The 23,099-nt window shown below is 41.5% G+C and overlaps 1 protein-coding gene across 1 annotated transcript in view; it reads right to left on the bottom strand.

Moving 5' to 3' along the window:
* The window catches only part of Sdc (Syndecan), a 92,693-nt gene that overhangs the window by 2,050 nt on the left and 67,544 nt on the right, over positions 1-23,099 (bottom strand). The window contains exon 2 of the mRNA XM_018450215.1: positions 468-660. Coding sequence (XP_018305717.1) covers positions 468-660 — 193 coding nt within the window. The remainder of the gene's footprint in view (positions 1-467; positions 661-23,099) is intronic.

Consider the following 23,099-nt stretch of genomic DNA (forward strand, 5'->3'; position numbering starts at 1 on the left):
ATTTTCTACAGATCTGCAGCTTTTTATCAACGTTTCAACTAGCGCGTTCGTGAAAGCTGAAAATGAAATTTCCAATCACCGCTGATTGGGGATGAGAAACGATCTGCACCGGCGATGAATGCACACGCCGATATCGTCCATTTTTCAACTTTTGGAAAAATTCTTCCGCCGACGCCGCTGCCTTTATATTTTTTATACGCCCATGATATTGTTATATTTTTAGTTTTGCAATTGGCATTTTTTACAACCAACCGGATATTGTATAAAAAATTCACACGAAATATAAATATATACGTCAAGACAAAATTATTATTGAGAAACAAACCGGCTGGACAAACATTGTATAAAAATTGTATATAACATTGTATTTAATCTTTCCTTCATTAAGAAGTGAAAGAGATTCATTGATCAATTGAGATGGTCTGGTTAAAATTTATCTAGAGAGAGAGATATATCGGATGTCATACCGCGGTCGTCTTCTCCGTCCTCGTCGTCAGGGCCAAGACCGCTACCCGAAGCTTCGAGGTCGTCGCGATTGTCGCTGCCACCTCGGCCGGAACCCTCTAAGACGTCCTGATCATCCAAGTATAGGTCATCCGGGAAAGTGTTGTAAGTCGAGCTCGCCGACGTTCTCTGTTTGTTGTCGATGGTCTGTTCCTTCTGAAAATCCGAGAAAACGGCAATGTAATTTAATCAATATAGAATACGTCACAATCTCACAGCAGGATCGTCTCTAGCGAGACATGTTCCGTTTCAGGTCATTGACGTCTCGCGGAGCGGCGGAGCTGCGCGACACCCGAGCTAACGTAATTAAAGGCACGCGCATATCTAAACGTATCCTCTTCGACGCGGCGAGATATCTGTGATATGAAAGGGCTCCGCGAGTCCCGCGGTTCATTAAATTTTAATTTAACTCCGTTGCAAGAGATAGGAGCGATCTGTTCTCGCTTCCATCTCTCGCGATAGCTCGCCATAAACGGAGCGCGGGATTCAGCAATCTAGAATGCCGTGTCGAGCATCACCATGCAAATGCGCGAAATTTCAGGTTCAATGGAAGAGACGAGAGAGAGAGAGAGAGAGAGAGAGAGAGAGAGAGAGAAACGAGCTAAATTTCGTCAGAGAGAATGATGGAAAGGATGAAGACACGGAGGGCTTCGCGATGACGGGACTCGTGAAGGATCAGCGTGGGTGGCGCGGGTTAACGCTGCTCCATTCTATTTCTGGAACGTCTTCATCTCCTTCCAGTTGCCTAGCACCAAAATAGAAGGATACATGCACTCCTTGGCGTCTTTTTTGCTTCGCATCTGATGTTTCGTATCTCTCATCGCGCGTGCTTTTCGCGTTTTACGCACAGTAACGGACCACGAAAGACTCACGGACCGGATTCGTCCGTTTTAATTTTGCACCAGAGATACTTCTTCAAGGGCGCATGATAAAACTGTTTTGCGCTGTTAAATTGAACAAACGAACAACCGGCCGTTCGTAGTTTTCCTACGTGCAACAAAGAGTGGCCACGACGAGCGAATGATTGAGGAGGAAACGGTGGAATAGCCCACGCTTCCGGTTACGTGATGTTCGCGGAATGCGAAGTGACGCGCTGCGAGAAAACGTCGAGCGTTGAACAAGCGGGATTGCCAATATTCCCATCTACGCGATACTGTCGTCGTAAGAAAATTTCATTTTCTGGAAACGATCGAGAGAGAGAGAGAGAGAGAGGGGGGGGAGAGAAAAAGTGTAGCGATTTAGAAATATATTACTTTACAAAACTGATAATGTAAAACGTGCTCGAAAGAACACACATCTCACGGAGATTCTAAAATTGCGTAGGATCATCCGCGAAAGCGTGCGATTATATAAACGGATTATAGAATGTATATATCGCAATGATACGATAAAAATAACAATGAGAAGAGTTATAAAGATAGCGAAAAATATTTTGTCTCGTCGACCTTCTCACGTCAATACTCGGGATTGAATGGCGCTATTAACGAGCGCGTCGCGATCGATAGCACGAAATTCGCTCTCGTATCTCGCTCTCCGCGCTCTCGTCCGCGTTCGCGTCCGCCGTGGGACGGGCCGGGCGGCGCGGGCGATTTCCTCCCTTTCGCTTTTCCCTTTCGCCCTGAAAGACAATGAGTGCCCGATGATGACCGTGGAAAACGCACGTCCAGTACGTCAAATGCGTTGCAGTTTCGTTTCCGTTACATTTATACACGCGCTTACCGTGCATTGGCACGACACGCGTATTCAATACGACGAGATTTCAACTAGTTGAAACAGACAAAATATCGAATTAGGCAACGCTAAACTCTTCGTCGTCTGACATCTAACAAATCGCCGCTGTCGGAGAGAAAGAAATCAGTCAGAAGTATTACATCTGAGATTTTTGGTCACCAAGTGGAATCTTATGTCTGATAATAATTTTTAATATTTTTTAATTTTATACATTTGGTCTTTGTGCTTTTGAACTAAGCGATTTAACTTGTACTTTTCAGTCCCATATATCTTGTACCCCTCAAACAAATCTACTCTCGATGTTTATAGTTTATCATTCATTTTATTATACTATGTGTTTGCATTTCTATACGATATTTATTTGTAATTTGAAATATTCATTATTTGAATCTAAGACAAGTGATTCTTACAACTATCGATCGTTGTTTACCATTCAAAGAGTGCAGGGGAATCGAAAAGGGTACAAAACGCAGATACGACGGCAATAATTGTCCTCCGTGCATCATTTTCCAACATGGATCCAGGCGAGAATGAACAATTACGAACATGGACGAACGGAACTTTTCTCTTAAATAATTAAATTAAATTATCGAAAAAAGATGGAACGTATTATATATCACATATGATGTCAATTCGACTCGTTAGCACTCGCAACGCGTCATCCACTCTCATCAACGCAGGTTCGCTCATTCGTATTCGTTCACGCTTGGTCTGGACCCACCTTTAGAGGAACGGCGTTGATCAATCGCCCCTGTAGGTAAACTTGTCACGAAACATATAATGGAACATATAAATGAAGAAGAAAAACGACTATTTATCGCGAGAAACAACTAGTTACCCATAACAATGGGAACGTGGGTGTCGAAAGAGAATCCTCGACGAAAAGCGGAACAGGACCTGGACGCTGATGCGTGCAACCAGTCGCGCCGGCGACAGCCGAGTGCGTCGCCCGGTGTATCCGTCGAATCGATACCGGCAAACACTAGCGCAGCGTCGACCCGGTCGAACCAAGGGCCGAGATCTTGCAGGGCGGGATCCCGGCCCAGGATAACGCACGTTCTCGCCGTTCACCGACCTAATCGCGAAGTTCTTTGATTCTTTTCTTTTTCTCACCTCTTGGTCAAATCACCCTGCTCTTTCTTCTCGTTTGTCATGTCTTTCCTGGATGCGGTGCTTGCGCAAGGATTGCGCGGGCGCGCAATGCTATTCCTTACCTTCCGTATCGCGTTTCGCTTTCATCACGGTTCCCGTCGCCCGCGTCGAAACGTCTCGCGAATTCCATCCCCGCGATCCTCGTTCATCTATCGTACGAAAGAAGATCCGCTCGTGATAACGGGGTGCGTTCGCTCTTTCTACCGCCGAAATTTCTCGCACAGAAACGACCAGAGGAACTATCGCGTATCATCGTGAACGAGCCTGTCGATAACTCTGTACTTACCACGTCAGCGATTCGCTCGGGGAAATTTGACGGATGCACCTAGGCACCACCCTGACGGTGAAAAACGAGAAAATTCGGAGGGTGATGTGCAGCGGTTTTAGGCCAGGTGGTGACTGCACCGACCTAGTACGAGTCCGACTCGGTAGACGGCACTGTCGAGATCCCAGCAACTGTATATACACACACACACACACACACACACACACACACACACACACACACACACACACACACATCTATATACATTGTCCTACGTATATACATACAAGACGTTTTTTAAAGTTGGTGCAAGACATCCGAAAACTTTCCCCTTGATAAATTTAAGCTTAATTGTCCCCCGGAGAGGAGATTTTGCGTTCTGCTTATCACGTTTTGCATTTCTTATAGTCTCATCTTCTACATATATTCCAATATGAGTTTAATATATACTTTGTCTTATGTTTTATTTTACATTTATGACTATTTCATAGCGTTCTGCTTAACGCATTCTATGCCCATTTTATTATAAATATCATATTTCTTCGGTTAGGCACTCTTTTAAAAAGAATTTCTAATAAAACAAAAAAATTCTTGACTTATACTTATGCCCTGTATTCATAATCAAGCCTTATATTAAAGGCTTCCTTAAATTTATCTTCGGATGCTCCACGAATTATTTTATTGGCTACTGAGCATCTAAAGATAAATTTAAGGAAACCTTAAATATAAGATCTGACTATGAACACGGACATTAATCTCTCTTAGATCGGATACACAAGTTCAAGTAAACTTATCAAGTATGCTTGCGTAAGCAGTATAGAAATAAAACAATATTAAGATTAGATCAATAATTCTTATTCCCCTCGAATAAATAAAAATAACATTGATTTATTATTTGAGGAAAGAACAATACATATAAATTTAAGTTTATATATTCTTGGTTTAAAATAAATCTTTACCCGATGTTCTAACGCATTATGTTGGCGTCATAGTATTTCAGATGAAATCAATAGATCATTTTATTCTAGATTTAGAAATTTTTCATTTAAGAGTAAAATATTCCTCTGTTAACGTAATCATAAATATGACTTTTCTTCTGATCGATCCTATTTTACGATAGATCAAAGAGTAGTAGCATTGAAAATCTTTTCTATGAGTGCATCATAACAGCAATCCCACTGATACCTTACCTTCGCGCACATATACTTACTCTATCTATCTTCCATATATGTAAATTACATCTACTTATCCTTTTACAATATTAATCAATCTTAAATACACAATAAAATATTATTACTTAATCGTATGCAAAACGATTATCGTTTTGTGTAATTGCCATAAAAGGCATCAGAAGAGAACTCGAAGACAAATAATTAGAATGGACGAATGAATGGAATCACATTGTATTTTTGATGTACATGATCAACGTGCACGCGGACACGATAAATTCATCAAAAGCTTCGTGAGCGAGCTCCGAATGTATTCAATAAGTTATACGGTAAGGCGATTCGTGAACGGTGGGATATTGAAAATCTGCTCTATCCGGTTGGGATAGAACTTGTCGCTCGCGTTTGCGAGTGCACGCGTACACCCTCCTACACATCGTCGCCTTATTTGAATGGGACGGGATTTTTCATATTGGATTCAAATCCAAGGGACTTAACTCAGGTCTGGCTGCCGCAACGCGCGCGTTCCACGTTCCACGTTCCGCCGTGTATGACCGTGGATTCTTCGTTCCTTTCGCTCTCCATCATCGGATTACCCATCGAGGAAAACGATGGTCAACGCTCGAGAAAATGGAAAAATCGATCGCGCGGTAGGCGGCTCGAGGCCTACATTTTCACGACGCGCGCACATACGCTAGCGTCGTTACAATATGTAACAATGAGGTAAGAGACCGGAAAGACCATGCGACAAGTGACGAAATTCGGATTCAGTCTTGCCTATAACCCGCCAATTCAAATAGTCCATTCTCCGGGATGACTGCGATTGAATTGATATGCGGGCTTTAGCTTCCGCTCGGATTCATCTCGCGAATTCGCGAAACTCGAGCCCTGCGGGTTTCTCGATATTCATCTAGAATATTCGAGGTTCTATCCCCTTTCTCGCCCTTTCGAAGAGGAATATTCGGCAAAGCACTCTGTGATAACGGCGCTGATATTTATGACAAGAACACGTGGAACGTGCGGCATGCTGTGCAGGTAAATCGACCTGCGTTGCTCTTAGGTGATGATCGCGTTATCTCAAATCGTTGACTCTCATCATTGTCGTCGTCGTCGTCGTCATCGTCGATACACGACAGCGCGGCGGCGGCAGTCGGGACGTGTCGGCAGGAAGAACGATGCTTGGCCGAGCTGCGGCACACCTAAACGTTCACGGTGCTCTAACTAATTGTGCTACTTGCATAGTAGCGACCGGAGAAGGCTGCACGGCCGATCGGACAATTGCTCGACTTTGCGAGACGAGGGAGAGGACGGTGAGGTGACAGCGGTGGCGGAGGAATTCTGGAAAAGTATGACGCGCGCGTATTTTTATAGCCCTCCTGATCTACATGTGGACGAAAAGCGGCACACAGAGGAGAATTTTATGAGATGAGATTACCCCGGCATGGCATCGAGAAACTGCAGGAAAATCTTAATAAATTTTTTTCTTCGTGGTTCGCGAATCGACTTACGAAGATAATGTTATGCGTTTCGTTTTCTTCGCTCGATGTAATCTAATTTAAAAATTAATTTATGTACTACTTGGGAAGTGCTGCAGAGATTTAAAGGTACACTTTGCTGATCGCATATGTAAGGGAGATCGGGGATAGTAGACTCATTTTTCAGTTTCGAATTTTTACAGACGAAATTAAGAGACTTATCGAAAAAATGAGTTCTACGCCAGTTACTACATTTGATTATCTAATAATATTTTAATAATAAGGGGAAACTGATGACTAATATGAAAAAAAATGTATTTTTCTAATGCATTCCATCTGATTCAACTAGCCTCGGAACCGGAGTAAGATGACTAATGGTACGGGGTAATTTGACTAACATTATTAAAATGAAGATTAATGTATATGTTAAGGTACATCTTTGGCTACATAATAACAAAACTTTACGTCTGCCTAGCTGGCCCCCCCACCTAACCAAATCTTAATGAAAAAATTATGGAATAATGCGCTATTTATGCGCTATTCATATCCGCAAACAAAAATTTTTGCGCATTCCAAGCGTTTTCGATTTTTGCGCTGCAACCCTTAAGGCACTTCCCTCTTGGAGCAAACAGACATATTCACCCTTAAATCGTTTAAAATTGCAAAATTAATTCTTTAAGGATGTAAAATAATTTTCCGATGTATGCCTTATTATATCCACATCCAAATTTGATTTTTCGAATTATGAATTTTAGTTTTCACCATCTAGCGGTGGTTTTTATCGACATTTCAAGTTGGGAAATAATTTATTATATGTAAGACCTCTATTAAGCTGGACCCCCCACCATCGAAAATCAAATTCGGAATAGGTCAAAAATTTAGTGCTAATTAGGTGCTAATTTAGTACCCTATTCCGAAGTTTAGTGCTCAAACCGTTTAGCAGTAAAAAAAATGGCGGGGTCCAGCTTAATGACAAACTGGACCCCCCATAAAAAAATATATATACAGTGCACGTATACAACAAATAAGTGCACAGGGAATTTAGTGCTAATTTAGTGCTCCAAAATAGAGCCAAAAGAATTAAAATATAGCGTTAATTCAAATATTGGAGCGCGCCGCGCTCTAAAATACGTTACCCGGTCGTCAAATAATGCTGGACCCCGCCATTTTTTTTACTGCTAAACGGTTTGAGCACTAAACTTCGGAATAGGGTACTAAATTAGCACCTAATTAGCACTAAATTTTTGACCTATTCCGAATTTGATTTTCGATGGTGGGGGGTCCAGCTTAATAGAGGTCTTACATATAATAAATTATTTCCCAACTTGAAATGTCGATAAAAACCACCGCTAGATGGTGAAAACTAAAATTCATAATTCGAAAAATCAAATTTGGATGTGGATATAATAAGGCATACATCGGAAAATTATTTTACATCCTTAAAGAATTAATTTTGCAATTTTAAACGATTTAAGGGTGAATATGTCTGTTTGCTCCAAGAGGGAAGTGCCTTAAGGGTTGCAGCGCAAAAATCGAAAACGCTTGGAAATAGTAGCGCATAAATCAGAGAATTATTATGCATAGTCAGAGTATTTAATTTTGCAATTTTAAACGACTTAAGCGTTAATATGTCTGTTTGCTCCAAGAGGGAAGTGCCTTAAGGGTTGCAGCGCAAAAATCGAAAACGCTTGGAAATAGTAGCGCATAAATAGCGCATAAATCCTGTGTATTTAATTTTTCAAATCAATTATTTTTAATGGGTGGGGGGGCTGACTGACTGCCTACTCAGCCCCCCACAAAAAATTTTTTTTTTTAGCTAAACGGAAGGAGCGCAAAAATTTTTGTTTGCGGATATGAATAGCGCATAAATAGCGCATTATTCCATAATTTTTTCATTAAGATTTGGTTAGGTGGGGGGACCAGCTAGGCAGACGTCAAAACTTTTATAAGAATATATTTTAAACACAAACATATTTATTATAAAATAAAAAAATAACTTTGTACTAAATGACATTTTATCTAATCCGAATCGTTATCCGAATTGCAATTATAACAAACATAATACGATAAGTTACCCTTTATGCATTTAGAATGCCCACACACATGTTCACAAAATTATCCTTTTAATTATTCTTAATATTTTCACATTATTACTACTTCTATTACACTTAAAAGTAATTTTACAAAAGAAAAAAGGATGTATGAACATATATGGATATGTTGATAGAGAATGATTGAGAACGGTAGGATTTCTGTCAATCTGTATCGTTTTCTATAAGTTTATATCATTTTCTATCGTTGACCTCGCGAGCATCACGATTAATCGGATATGAATCCTATCGTGTTTTATCAGATTTTGTAAGATTTATACAAGATTCCTATAAGATCTGATTCAAATTAGTGAATTTACCACATTTATAACATTTACCACTGAGGTAAATCTCTTTAAAGGAATGAAATATTGCCACTCTTTTTCAAGAAGTAAAACATTTTCAGCTCTATAAAGTTGGTAGGACCAAATCAGCAGAATCAAATCGGACCTATCGGAATTTTTAGTACCCATTTTGTATTAAATTGTACCATCAATAATAATTTTGTACGATGTGCCATTTCGAAGAAAATTGTGGCGCTGCTAGCTTAATATTAAGACCAATTTTAAAAAAAGAAAAAAAGAAAAATAATATTAGAAATCAATAGGATTGAATTTGTACTATTTTGTATCACCAAAAACAATTGTATATCATGCGTATTTCTAAGAAAACAGTGCCGCTGCTAGTTAGTCATATAGCCCCGTATTATGGTTAGCCCACTAGCTCCATCCGTTCATTTTTTAAAAACATTAACAAAGACAGATAAACAAAAAAAATCTGTTGGACTTTATTAAGTAAGAATTACGCTTACTATCTAAATGGAAATAAAATATCTCAGACAATTATATACGATTGTAAAACAAAAACTTTAAGAATAAAAATGTTTACTTAGATGTACGATTTTTTAACATTGTAGCGTAATTTCTATCATAGATGTGTTAGCAACGAGATGTTACAGCAGACTGAGCGGCAGTCGCTGCTGCGTGCTCAGACGGGTTTACGCGTGTCTCGCGCGATTTGTTTGTAACGTAGCCTCGATTATTCTACTTACCCCTATAGTTTACTGACCCCGGTTTCCCCTACTGCTTCAAGTACTTGGAGAATAATACGGATTGTCGAAGAGGCCACCCCTCGATGTAAAATCGCAAAGGATTGTGAACTAGATTCAAAACTAAGTATATATAAGCGAGAAGAATAAGAGAGATAAATTAGATGGGAAGCTTATAGAGAGTCACGCGATTATAAGACAAGCTTGATCAACGACGCGGATTCTCGCGCAATAATTCTCTCCAGTCGATTCAAACATCGAATATTCTCGCGTGAAGGTGCAAGTTCGAGTGCACTTGAGAGGCGTTGTAGAAAGGATCGTGGAGAGGACATCCCTCGTTGTTCGATATGGAAGAGTAAGAGCAGCTTCTTTGCATGTTAAGCGTAAAATTAGGCAAATATCGGCAGTTTCCCTGAAAGAACAACGGCCGTGATTGCGCAAAAAGAATCCATTTTTCCCTACCCGCGAATCGACAACCTTTTAAAAAAGCGTGCCCTCGACCCTCGTCCTTCATCATGATCGCTTCGTGCTAAGACCCTCCTCACGCATAAATCATGCTCCTTCTTGATACTCCGATATCATAAATATCGAGTGATAGAGAGGTTTATAATCGAGAGAGGAGTTAAAAGAATATAAAGTTCATATAGACATCAATTAAACGCGAAAAATTATACATTTATCCTTCTTTAGTGTGCGATCATGCAGCGTTTCAGTGTTACGTGTTACTTAAGAGTAATTAATTTCCGCAATAATCATGGAAATTTCACTACGCTGTTTCCATATGTTTTTACAGAGCCACCTCATTTGCAGAATATACCAACGGTGGACATTGCGCGAATTTCCCGTTTATTATTTTCTCCCTTTCTGCACTCATTCCGCCTTTATATTTTCTCTTTTCCAACGATTCTCTCTCTCTCTCTCTCTCTCTCTCTCTCTCATATTTACTTAAATAATTTTTTTACCATCCTTTGTCGAGCGACGTACGTCTATCTGACGACAAAGGGATGTGGACTCTACGTTGCGGTTTGATTTTTATGCGAATCACGTACAGCGCGGGTGAACCGTAAATTGTTGACAGGACCAACGAAGAATGTCGTTTTAGTTCAAACGATACATTTTTTTTCTTTGAATTTGGTGAAAAGTTCTTTTGATTTCGGAAAGGGGCACGAAGAGAAAGCGAGGTGAAGTTTGTGAGGCGTTCCCACGCGAAAACGCCTAAATAAAATAAATCGTCGTTTCGTACAAAATCGCAAATCGTAATAAACATAATTATCCGTAGCAGCTGAATAAATAATTAAACGCGCGTTACATAATACGCGAAAAGCCATGTGGATCAAAACGTTCCAGAGCGCTCTTATTCCATCTCCAAGTCTCATGCGCGCGCTTGCGGGGTTTTACCTAGAAAATAATTTATTATCCTCTCGGCGCATACTTGATAATTAATGAATAACGTTACAGTCGGGATATACGTTCCATGAACACTTGAACGGATATTTCGAGCAACTACAGGCCGGACAATACTACGAATACTCAAATGAAATTAATATCGGAGGAGATGGACCTCTTTGTCGCGATTGTAATTGTCGGATTCGATGATTGTTGGATTCGTTCGATTGAGTGCCGTATACTTGCTCTAAAAGAGAGACAGAAAGTCGTCGAATACGTTCATTAAAAGAATTTCGATCTCTCCTATCAGCGTAGAAGCGCAAAAATATGTATTCACAAAACACGGCATTTTCGGAAGAATAAATAGAATACCACTAGCGACGGATGTAAATTAGCTCGTGCGTAAAAAAACCTCGCTCGCACACAAAACGTGGGATTAATGTGAGATAATTTGGTACAGACGAGAATATAGTAATTATGGCAGGTAACTTTGCGAGAAATTTCCGTCGTAATACAATTCGGCCATGATCTGTTGGGCGTGAAACCAAATTCAAAAGCCGCAGTGGCCGGTCGATTCGGCTTTGCCCGTCTGGATTTCCTCTGTTACGCACTTAATGAACCGGTCGTCGGCTCCTTCTATCGTGCGAGTATTGATCTTGCGAAGCTAACAAAATCAAAAATACGAATTTTGTATTTCGAATAACGCTTGTCATGACAGTGCATGGACGGCGCACAGGGAATTCCAGAAAAACTGATGGCGTTGCAAAGTTTCAGGAAATGGGGAACCAGAGTAAAACGTATACACACGGCAAATGAATAATTCGTTAGCTCTCTTGCTTCTACCTAAGCATCAATTTATTACTAGAATTTATCTCGCGAAGAGTGAATCGAAATTATTGAAAGACTCGTGTACCGCGCTCATTTACCATTCAAAAATAAAGAGACTAAACCGGCACGATGGGAAAGAAGGCGAAAAAGATTCGAATGGCGCGCAGTGCACAAGTACCGAGTAAATTGGCAGTTGTGAAGAAAGAAGGCGCGGAGAGATCATTCGTTCAGGATAAAAGCGCGTATCTTTTCCATCGTTCTTCGACGAATGAAGTTAATAAATTCCGAATGTGCGTCTCTTCGCAGGCGCATTCCATAAGACTAATAAAGTCGAGAGAAATTCCCCACTTATCGCTTCTTACCCGAGATTCTTACCTCCCGGGTGCAGTATGCGGTTTGCCGTGACAGGTCGCGCATAATACGCGCAAAATATTCTCACGTAAATCAACTGAGACGCTGAGACAGAGAGAGGAGTGAGAATGCATTCTTGTCGGCCGCGATCGTATATGCGTTGCGCATGACCTACGGGCACGGAAGGAGGAAGCCTCGTGAGCGTCTGCAAGTTAATGTACGTCAGCTGCAGTGTTAAGTTAAGGAAGATTCGCGTGACGCTTCCCCAAGCATCTCAATTAACACGTAGTGAACGATTAAATGCGAATAGACGATAAAGAAATAAGAAAGAGAGAGGAACAAATTGCATAGATATTGTTAATTTTCAGAACTATTCTCAGATGAGGAAGAGACGGAGAAGAGAAAGGAAGTTCCTTTTTCCCTCTCTTCCCCCAACGAGATTATTAAATTCCAAAGAGGTCTCGACGAGATAGCGAAAGGGGCGAAAGAGGCGAAAGGGGCAGAATCTAGAGGTGAACGAAGCACGTCGAAGACCGAAATGGCATCGTCCGGGATGACACTTGGCCTTAATAAGCGCCTTCGATCGTCGAATGCAAGATATGCTGCATCACCAGCGATTCCACCTTCGCTCCTCCTCACCGACAAAACGTCAAGTGTCGCCTATAGGCTTCCCTTGTGAATGGATCATTGTTTCGAGTTTACCTTTTGATACACGTGAGCGGCTGAGCGCGCTTCGAGCGATCGTAGAAGGCCGTTACGAAAACGTTGCGGAATTCCGCGATGCAAAATATAATTGACGAAACGGAGAACACGCCAGCATGTTGAAAACGTGGAAAGTTATTTTTGTGGAAAATTGTCACGTTGGAGGAACGTTCCTTTTCTTCCGGTTCAATGGCTCGCTTTGTCAAGGTCCGATTGTTTGTTCGTTGTGCTCAATTGAGCGCCTATTTAACGCTCAATCAGACAATCTCTCGGACCTTCTTTTAAAACGACGTTTTCTACAGATATACCGTCGCACAGATAGATAGGGTGTAAATCTTTTTCCCGTTTAGCAACTTTCAAAGAGAAACATACTTGTCAACGTATCTCCCATCGTGATTGTCAACGAGTACAGTCAACGAGTATAAAACTATTAATTCCCAATTCATTTGTCGCAGACGTAGCGTCGAAATGAAAGGAAAAAGCAGTAAAGGGAAAGGAACAAAAAAGAGGAGGTGGAATAGAAAGGGAACGCGCAATTGTCCGTGATCTTTGTAATAATTGCACGTCTATCCTCTGAATTCGTTCCAACTCTCGGCGCGCATCAAGCCCCCGATTAAACCCTTTCGCAATGCTATCTATCCACCACCTCCGACACGTTCATCCCGCTATTCGATGCGACAGGTCAAAGGCAGACTCCCTCTTTCCTCTCCTCATATCGGTTGAATGGCTCGGGGAACGTTAACTACGTTTTCGAACAGTCGCAAGATTTTTCATCGAAAAGCGATTCATTGTCCCTCGTCGAGCAGCGGCCGTTTTCAGATTTCGACGTTAATTGAAATCCAAGCGTGCGATGTGATCGCAAAGGGGGGCAAACGGGAGGACGAATTGCCGCGAGGTTATTTTAACAAAGTCCGGAAACGATGCGCCGAAAGCTACATCGAAACTTGAAACGTGCATGCAATATGCGGCGAACGGCTTTTACGACGATCGCCAGAATATTATTCGCGTCCATGGAGTAAGTCAATAAGTTATACTAAACCCCCGATGTCGGCATGCTAGACAGTAATTTCTGACATGGCGACGTCTAGATGCTCTACGCCAATGTTTAGGGGTTGACTACGATCCTTCCTCCCTCTATTGCGCCTCTCCCTCTCCCCCCCTCTCTCTCTCTATCTATCTATCTCTCTTTCTCGACTTCCGTGGCACGGCGGCGAGAGGGAGGACGACAGGGGTTGTGAATCAATACAAGGGCCACCACCGACCCTGCCAACCAGGCAGCCTGCCCGCTTCTCTCGCCACCCTTCCGCCGCGCCAACCCCCTTACAACCACCTTCTCGCAACCACGACAACGTTTGTCCCCTTCTGCTCTCCTTCTGGAAGATGATACCGGCTATTCTGTAGATTCCACCCTTCACCCCTCGACGAGATCGATCACCCCCTCCTCCTCCTCATCTTCTCCATCTCCGCTCCTTTTCCTGTGATCTTCTCTGCACGATGGAAGTCGATACCGTCCATCCGTATGGATGTGCGACTGAGATTATAAGTGATTAATTCCCTCTCTCGGATCGTTCGACCGATTGACCGATCGACGAATTTCAATGAGACACGCGAGACAACAGCAAAGAAACAACTCGGATGTAGAATTCGTGCGAGATCGGCAGAGGCGCGAGTGCGTGAGGGAACCGCAACCTCAAAACAGGTGAGGAAAACAGCTGTTATATGAATATCTCACAGAGCAACTACTCTCAGAAATGGATGAAAGATTGTTCCGAACGGAAATGGCAAGGTACACCCAAGATTTGTTCTGCGTCGAAAGTTATGAGAAGAGTAAACTCCGCCGTTGGACTCCCTTAAGTGCAAAGTCGTACTTAGCGAGCGAGAGATGTTTCTCGGTGAATGTTCCACGGTGTGGCATTTAAATAGCTTCGTGCCTATTACGAAGATACGCGACTGCTGCATTATACGCGGTGCACTAAATACAGCTAGGTATCTAACATTAGATGTAATTTCAGTCAGACTCAAGAGAGACATCTTGGGAAAATATCTCGCATTTTCGCTTTCAACTGCGAAAGCTGAATAATCAAAGCATCAAAGTTGAAGAGTAAGCATCTTTAACATTATTCATCTATTACAGATATCGGCATAGGCCGGCGAGTATATGTTCGGGAAATCCCGGATGCCCATGTGTCGATGTCTGGAGTATGAATCTAACTTCACGACATAAATAATAAATAGAGAATCCTACACTCCGGCACGAGGGACATAAACAGATATCACTCCAGTGGTTCTCAGCAAAATCACTGTCAAACAGATGACCTTTGTAATCTTGGTCTTTTTACTTTCTTGCGCGTAACAATTGCCTTGAATTTAAATTGCAAAGTTTGCAATGTACAAGTGCAAGTTATATCAACAGCGCGATTAAAAGAGAAAATATTTTTGAAAAAATATCTGTTCTACGATAAGCTTTTTATAACGTTACATATAAGAAACAAAGATGTTTGCGCAGTTCCAATGAACGCAGCGATTTTCACAGAATAATGTAAAATCTTATAATTTTTGGCCTAATGAATAACGACGCCTTATAAATAATTTTAGAATAAATTATTTAAAAAATTATAATGAATTCGATAAGATGATAATAAAGATTTAATCGCGACGAAGGTAAAAATCATTCGTCTCGAAGTTAATTTGACCCAACAAGTAAATATGACGGACGTGTTCGCAAAGTAAGCGGCGACTACATTAATTAATATTCCTCGTCGCGCGGTTGAATGCTGAAACATGTATTATTTATCGCAGTACGGTCTAGTCCATGGATCAGAAACTTTAATACGATGTGACGTCACATTCCTTCCTTCTCTCCCTCTCTCTTACTTCTCCGTTATATACTATTAACGCAACCGTCATAGAGACATAATTTGCAGCGCAGTCGGTAGCGAGACATTCAAGATATTTCCAAAAGCGCCGCGCTCTCTGCCACTGACAGTAATGTATTGTGAAATATATCCGACAATAAGCCACGTCGTGCGAATTACACGGCGAGGTGCAGCAAGCTCGGCGCGGCAGCCGAGGAATTTTTGCATATGCGACAGTTGCGGTTACAGATATAGAATCGCGAGCGTATTACGTCTCGTTGTCTGTGTTATCTTACACTACGTATTATGTCTGACATAAATCGTGTAGCTTGGCATGGCGCGAGCCACGACACTAGCGATTTCCGTGATAACGGCCGAGGTGCGGTAGATCAGACGTTCGCGAGACACACCTTGCGAACGAACGCCTCGGCGCATTCTGGACACTTTATTCTTGAGAATTCATTTGTCGCGCATAAGAATTTCATCAGAACGCGACATTGATCCGCTGTTTGTTCCGCGGCAAGTCAAACGACGGCTATTTGCCGGAAACGTGCCGCGATGAACAAATCGACGTTGAACACCGTTTCGTGTGGACAGCGCAATTTCCGAAAATGAACGGCCGCGATAAATCACGAGGAGAATGTCGGGCAACGTGTCTTTGACTAAACCGAGTTGGTTGGAAACGTAATATTTTCGCGTTAGTCGACGAGCGTGGAGCCGGGAGGAACTTGGAAATAGGGTCAGTCCCCTCAGGAGGCTTTTGAAAATCCAAAGGGGAATAGAAGCGCTCTGCCTGCTGGCGGCCATGCTCATAAAGTTACCCCATGTAACACCCAGTTCTGGTCTACCGACTGCCCTGTAGGCGTAAAAAGAGGAGGGAGCGAGTCGGGTGTTATAAAAAGGGTGATACACAAGAAAAATGAAATAAAAAGAAAAAACGAAGCATGAATTGAGCATTCTAGGCGCTTTATAAAGTGGTCGCAATTCCGATGATTAGCTTCCTACGACGGAATTGTGTCAACTGATGTCTGTCAACTGAACCAGCTAAAGTGATAATTAGAATCAAATCTTTATTTCAAATTTCATTGATTGCCTCTTAAAGGAAGATTCGAGAGCGAACGAAAGAGAAACGTCGCAACAAAATACGTGAAAGCACACTGCGGCTTTGCGAGAGCAGGGGTTGGAGAGTAGTGGTCTTGAGCCGGTATTCATAGTCAGATCTTATATTTAAGTTTTAAGTATAATCTTAAGAAGTCACGAACCAATCAGAGGACTTTATTATAGCATCTTGAGACATTACTTTTAATACAGTCTCGAAATAAGAATGGACTATGAATACCGCCCTTAATTTTATTATTTACCCCCTCTCCTTCCCCTCATCTTTTGCGTGGCATATTCGCAACAATGATTTACGCGAGTGAGTAAATGCGGCAGCGAATAGCTCGTCGCGACCAGCGAACGATCTCGCGGCTGTGTGAGTTGGTTTGAAGATGCATACCGAGCCAACGACATCCACGTAAGAACCTATTCCGGGCCAAACAATACGACGTTTGTTCTCCCGAGAACTACTTCCGGAAATTTACGAGGTACGGGATTTCCGAGAGCCGACCGGAGAATCGACCGATGAATGGAATCGAATGGAAAACTCGCGGAAGTGTATTTTCGATTCCGCGGGCTTAACCCTCGTGACTCAGCCCTTTCTTCTTTCCACATTTTATACCGAAAAGTTCCGAAAAAGAGCGGCGACGTGCGTGCTCCACAACGGAATGAGCACTTTATATTCCCCCCAATTCTCTTTACCCGCGCTTAAAAAAATTTTATTCAATTTTTCCTTGGAAGAAATTTGGCTCAAGTCTTAATGAAACGAATTATTTAACGCTTTTACTCAGCGAACTAGCTCCTGAATGATAAATGAGACATTATCTTAAAATTTATTCACGATATTTGTCGATCAAAGTTTGTGAAAAAAAGCATTACGTCAAATGGGTGGCTCGGATTAAACTTTCACGGAAGAAAAATCGGTTTCGATTCGTACCAGAAATACAATTCTTTCGCTCCTACAGATTTACTTTAAGTTGAAGTTACAAAAGAGAAAGCTACACATAGAAGTTTATATACAGGGTCTTCAAAAAGTCCGGAAACGGTCGAATATCTCGAAAAATGAAGCATTTCTGAGAAAAATGTTTCAGACAAAAATTGTAAGGTTTAAAATGATGTATTTACTGATCTAATCAGTTTGATCTTGGGTAGCGTCGCCAAGGCCAGATCAAGGTCACGTCGATTTTTTTAAATGGAACCCCCTATATTTCATTACATTTTCTTGTAACACACACACACGCGCACACGCACGCACGCACGCACGCACACTCTCTCTCTCTCTCTCTCTCTCACACACGCACACGCACACGCACACGCACACGCTCACGCTCACGCTCACGCTCACGCTCACGCACACGCTCACGCTCACACTCACGCTCACGCTCACGCTCACGCTCACGCTCACACTCACACTCACACTCACACTCACTCACGCACTCACTCACTCACTCACGCACACACGCGCACACACACACAGTTGCAAATTTCGCGGCGTGGTAATCGCTTGCCTTCAATCGTGGTCGCCGGAAAATCTTTTTAAACTCTCATAAAACCTGTAATCTCTGTGTCGATTGAATCTGATTCGCGTGCATTGGCGACTCGCGCCCGCCTCTAGAGCATCGCGCGATTCGCTACGATGAACGTACAATCTCTCTTAAATTTCCGTTATATGCACTTCTCTCGTTGAAGTAATTTGCGAGACGGCTATAGGTATAGCGACTTCCGCACGCCGCGTCGCGCCGACCGTCCAAGTCTTTCTCGTCGAACTTTCCGAACGATATTTCCGTATCCGCACGGGATGAAGTGCATGAAATATTCCTCACGCAGCACAATACAAATATCGTCGCGACTTGTAAAGCGCACGATATCTATAGCCACGCAGGAAATATTTTGTTAAAAGACGGAAGAGAATACGAGTCATTTGATACACGTTTATTACTACGTTGATACGTATCGTTGACACGCAGAATATATCGGGAAATCCTCAAGAGTCTCATCATCTCCATTCTTTTTTTTCTTTCTAATCGTCAATCCTTCTACTTTGCGAGGCGGGGAGTTGGCGCGGCGAATTAGATGGTGCGAAACGTCGACGCAACTAGGTCACTTAGATCCGATTAAGTTCCTTCGCGTGTCATAATGCGCGGCCATTACAGCTTGAAGTCTACGATTGCGACGACTAATTGGCCCATTACGCTTTCGCACAGGAGACTCGTCAAACTGATGGAACTGATCTTCAAATTCACGGTGTAGTACAGTTTCTCGCAAAAAGGATTCGCCGTAAAAAAATCTTTAATTTCTAATTGAATTGAAATGGTATGGCCAAAGTAGTCGAAAGTCGCGACTATCTTCATCGTTTTTATGATTCTATAACTCACGAGCGAGACGTTACTACGAACTTTTTACAAGACCTTACGAGATTATATGGGTCGGACAAAACAAGAGAAAATCATAAATTTCAATAGGCTTGCCGTAACAGAGCGGTTGGCGAGAAAAATATAGTCGATATTTTTTTCTTCAAGAGAAGGCAGGGGAGAACACAATACGAGGAGCAGGACGAACCAAGTCTGAAACCGAGGAGGAACAAATATAATGAGAGGAGAGGTGAAATAAAAGATCGCGCGGAGTCGCTCGTATCTCGCCGCCTTCTACTTTTTCCACATTACCGTTATTGCATCTCCCGTGTATCTTCATTTCGTTCAACATCATGCGATGTAATACAGATACGGATATGTAACTAACAGCGCATAGCCGGTACTGTGCAATTACGTGTGAGGTGCCCCGGATGAAAATTCCGCTAATTTGGTAACCGCAGGGCCGAGCCGAATACCAAACCGCGTGAATAAAAATGGCGTGCATTTGTGAATTCTCGATGCCGCTTTATCATGATCTAATTTCGCGAGAGTGGTCTTGCGGTACTTTCGAGGAATATCGATGGAAGCGAGAATAGTATATGGAATAATAGCACCCTGGCAAAAATTGATTGAAATTCTAGTTGAAAATCTAGGACAAAACAAATCTGAGTTTTCTGATTAAATCTATTATAATTCTAGATAAGATAATCAGTATTCTAATTGATATGATCAGATCCTTTTCATTCATTTTCAACGAGAAATTTTTCTCACAATCAGCATTGATATTAACTCGGTCGTTCCACGTAGTTACGTTTGCGATGATCCCCGATATCGTTCGTTTTTCACGCTTATAGATGTAGCCAGTTTCCCATTGGCGATTTTCAACTTTCTAATCGGCAATCGGTGGGCTACGCAAATCCCAATCCTCGTCGGTAACGCCGTTCCTTTTTCGCAGAATGCGACGTTATAGTAATGCACGCGCAGTCGCTCGAGAAATTACGCCAGCGAGAGAGGCAGAGATGAACTTTCCACTTAATTTGAATAGCGGCCGGGTATCCGCGGCAAAGAGTCCACGAATAGAAGGCAGAGGGCAGTCAGTCGCAGTGAACCCCGGCCGGGAGAAGAGAAGTTAGTCGATAATTTCCACGGATGTTCGAAATTAAAAAAGTTTCCTTCAACGAGAGAGAGAGGATCTCGACTGCTTCTTGCAATCGGCGTTAATCGCGCCGGCACAAGAGTGCGATTGGTACTTTATCTCTCGTCCTCCTTCTGTCAATTTTACTCCTTCTCTCTTCCTGACGTATTCATCGATGAAAAGCCGCAAAAGGAGGCCAACGGCGACCAATAAGCACGGGTTCGACGTAATATCGCGTCATTATCCGACTAGACAAGACGATCGAGATTTAAATTTGAATCACTCATTAACAGTTCTTCGCGGCTTCACAGAATTCTTCCAATTAACGAGATTCGATGACGATCGGAATTATCTCGCTAAAATTGCACCATGGCTATCACTTTTTTTTAAGGCGCAGAATCGTATTTTTTCATGTAATCTATACTCGCTGCATCTTTTTTAGAAAATTTTTCATCCAAGACTTATTAATAGGCAGGTTGCTTAAGACTAAAAATTATATACCTAGACCTCGTACGAAGCGGGCTTTGAAAGCGTTAATGCATAAAGGAACGTTGTATCTCGACATAGCGCGTTAATTTTTTCTTTAAAAAATATCTTGCTAGCAGTGGGTGTGTGAAGTTACGTCTGTGAAGCTAGCATATCATATATCAGCATCGCATGAAATGATACCAGTTCTGGTCGCATCCACAATAGTTCTACAGTTCTATATCGGTTTTATCAATAGTTCTATCGAATTACGTCCAGAAACAATGATTTAAAAAATGAGATGCTAACTTCCCATCTTACCATCCAGCATCTCATCGGATTTCAAACGTATGAGGTGTAAAGTACAAGAATCCAAAGAGTTCTATCGTTAAAACTTAATACATCAATAGTTCTGGCTATAAAACCAAAAAAATTGTCCAAAAACGTACATATTAACACGTACAGGTGATATTCTGGCCGACTCGAAAGAGTTCTGATTATTTTATTGCAGTTTCAATGTAGATCCGACATCGTTTGAGTGTTTTCTAAAGAGTTCCGGCGATAAACATTGCTAGAAATTTTTTAAACAATTTTTATAGAGTTTTCTAAAGAGTTCCGGCGATAAACATTGTTGATGTCGGAACATTGATGTCGGAACTACATTAAAACTGCAATAAAATAATAAGAACTCTTTCGAGTCGGCTAGCATATCACCTGTATGTGTTAATACGTATCGTTTTCGGGCTATAAAAATTGTTTAAAAAATTTCTAATAATGTTTATCACCGGAACTCTTTAGAAAACACTCAAACGATATCGGAACTACATTAAAACTGCAATAAAATAATAAGAACTCTTTCGAGTCGGCCAGCATATCACCTGTACGTGTTAATATGTATTGTTTTCGCGCTATAAAAATTGTTTAAAAAATTTCTAATAATGTTTATCACCGGAACTCTTTAGAAAACACTCAAACGATATCGGAACTACATTAAAACTGCAATAAAATAATCAGAACTCTTTCGAGTCGGCCAGAATATCACCTGTACGTGTTAATATATACGTTTTTGTACAATTTTTTTGATTTTATAGCCAGAACTATTGATGTATTAAGTTTTAACGATAGAACTCTTTGGATTCTTATACTTTACACCTCATACGTTCGAAATCCGGTGAGATGCTGGATGGTAAGTTGGGAAGTTAGCATCTCATTTTTTAAATCGTTGTTTCTGGACGTAATTCGATAGAACTATTGATAAAACCGATATAGAACTGTAGAACTATTGTGGATGCGACCAGAACTGGTGTCATTTCATGCGATGCTGATATATGATATGCTAGCTTCACAGACGTTGTGAAGTTGGCATCCCCATACTTCGAAATAGGAGTTCTGATAAGAGTTCTCGATTCTTCAGAACAGGAAGAGGAAGAGTTCTTGATCATTTTTAGAAAGAGTTTCGTTTAGGAACACTAAAAAAACAGACTTTGAAAAACAGAGGTGCTAACTTCACACCCAACATTAGCACCGAATAGTTCTGAATAGCCTATTCGATGTATTTTAACGAGTACTAAGTTCCTAATATAAAAAAATTAAAAAAATTTTTTAAATTAATATCAAGCCGAATAGTTCTAACTAGTGTATCAGATTCCTATCGACGAGATCTAGAGTTGCTAATAAACAAAAAATCTCAAATCTTTATCATTGTAAAAAATTGTCAAAAAATAGACTGAAAACTGGGGGACCTAACTTCACACTCAACACTAGCACTGAATAGTTCTGAATGTCTGTGAAGCTGGACCCCCCACCATCTAAAATCAAGTTCGGAATAGGTCAAAAATTTAGTGCTAATTAGGTGCTAATTTAGTACCCTAGTCCGAAATTTAGTGCTCCAGCCGTTTAGCGGTAAAAAAAAATGGGGGGTCCAGCTTCATATAAAGCTGTACCTCCCCATAATAGAAAAAATATATACAGAGCTCGTATGGAAAGACGAAGTACACAGGGATTTTAGTGCTAATTTAGTGCTCCAAAATAAACCAAAACATTTTCCATTATCGCGTTATTTTAAATATAACAACATATTTTAAGTATTACTGTCGTATGCGTTCCGAAAGAGCGCGCGCCGCGCTCTAAAGTTCGTTCCCCGGTCGTCCAAGAATTTGGTGCTCGCAAGTTCTTGGTACTAAAATGTTCCTTGGACATCCTAGTATCGAAATATATGCATTTCCGATTTTAGTACTCACTCTAAGTTAATGAAAATAATTAATTAGGCGCGAAAGAGCGCGCGCCGCGCTCTAAAGTTCGTTCCCTGGTCGTCCAAGAATTTGGTGCTCGCGAGTTTTTGGTATTAAAATGTTCCTTGGACATCGTAGTATCGAAATATATGCATTTCCGATTTTAGTGATCACTCCAAGTTAATGAAAATAATTAATTAGGCGCGAAAAAGGACGCGCCGCACTCTAAAGTTCGTTCCCCGGTCGTCAAAGAATTTGGTGCTCGC

Source organism: Mycetomoellerius zeteki, unplaced genomic scaffold, assembly GCF_001594055.1.
Source record: "Mycetomoellerius zeteki isolate Tzet28-1 unplaced genomic scaffold, Tzet1.0 scaffold267, whole genome shotgun sequence".
In the NCBI taxonomy this organism is placed as follows: domain Eukaryota; kingdom Metazoa; phylum Arthropoda; class Insecta; order Hymenoptera; family Formicidae; genus Mycetomoellerius; species Mycetomoellerius zeteki.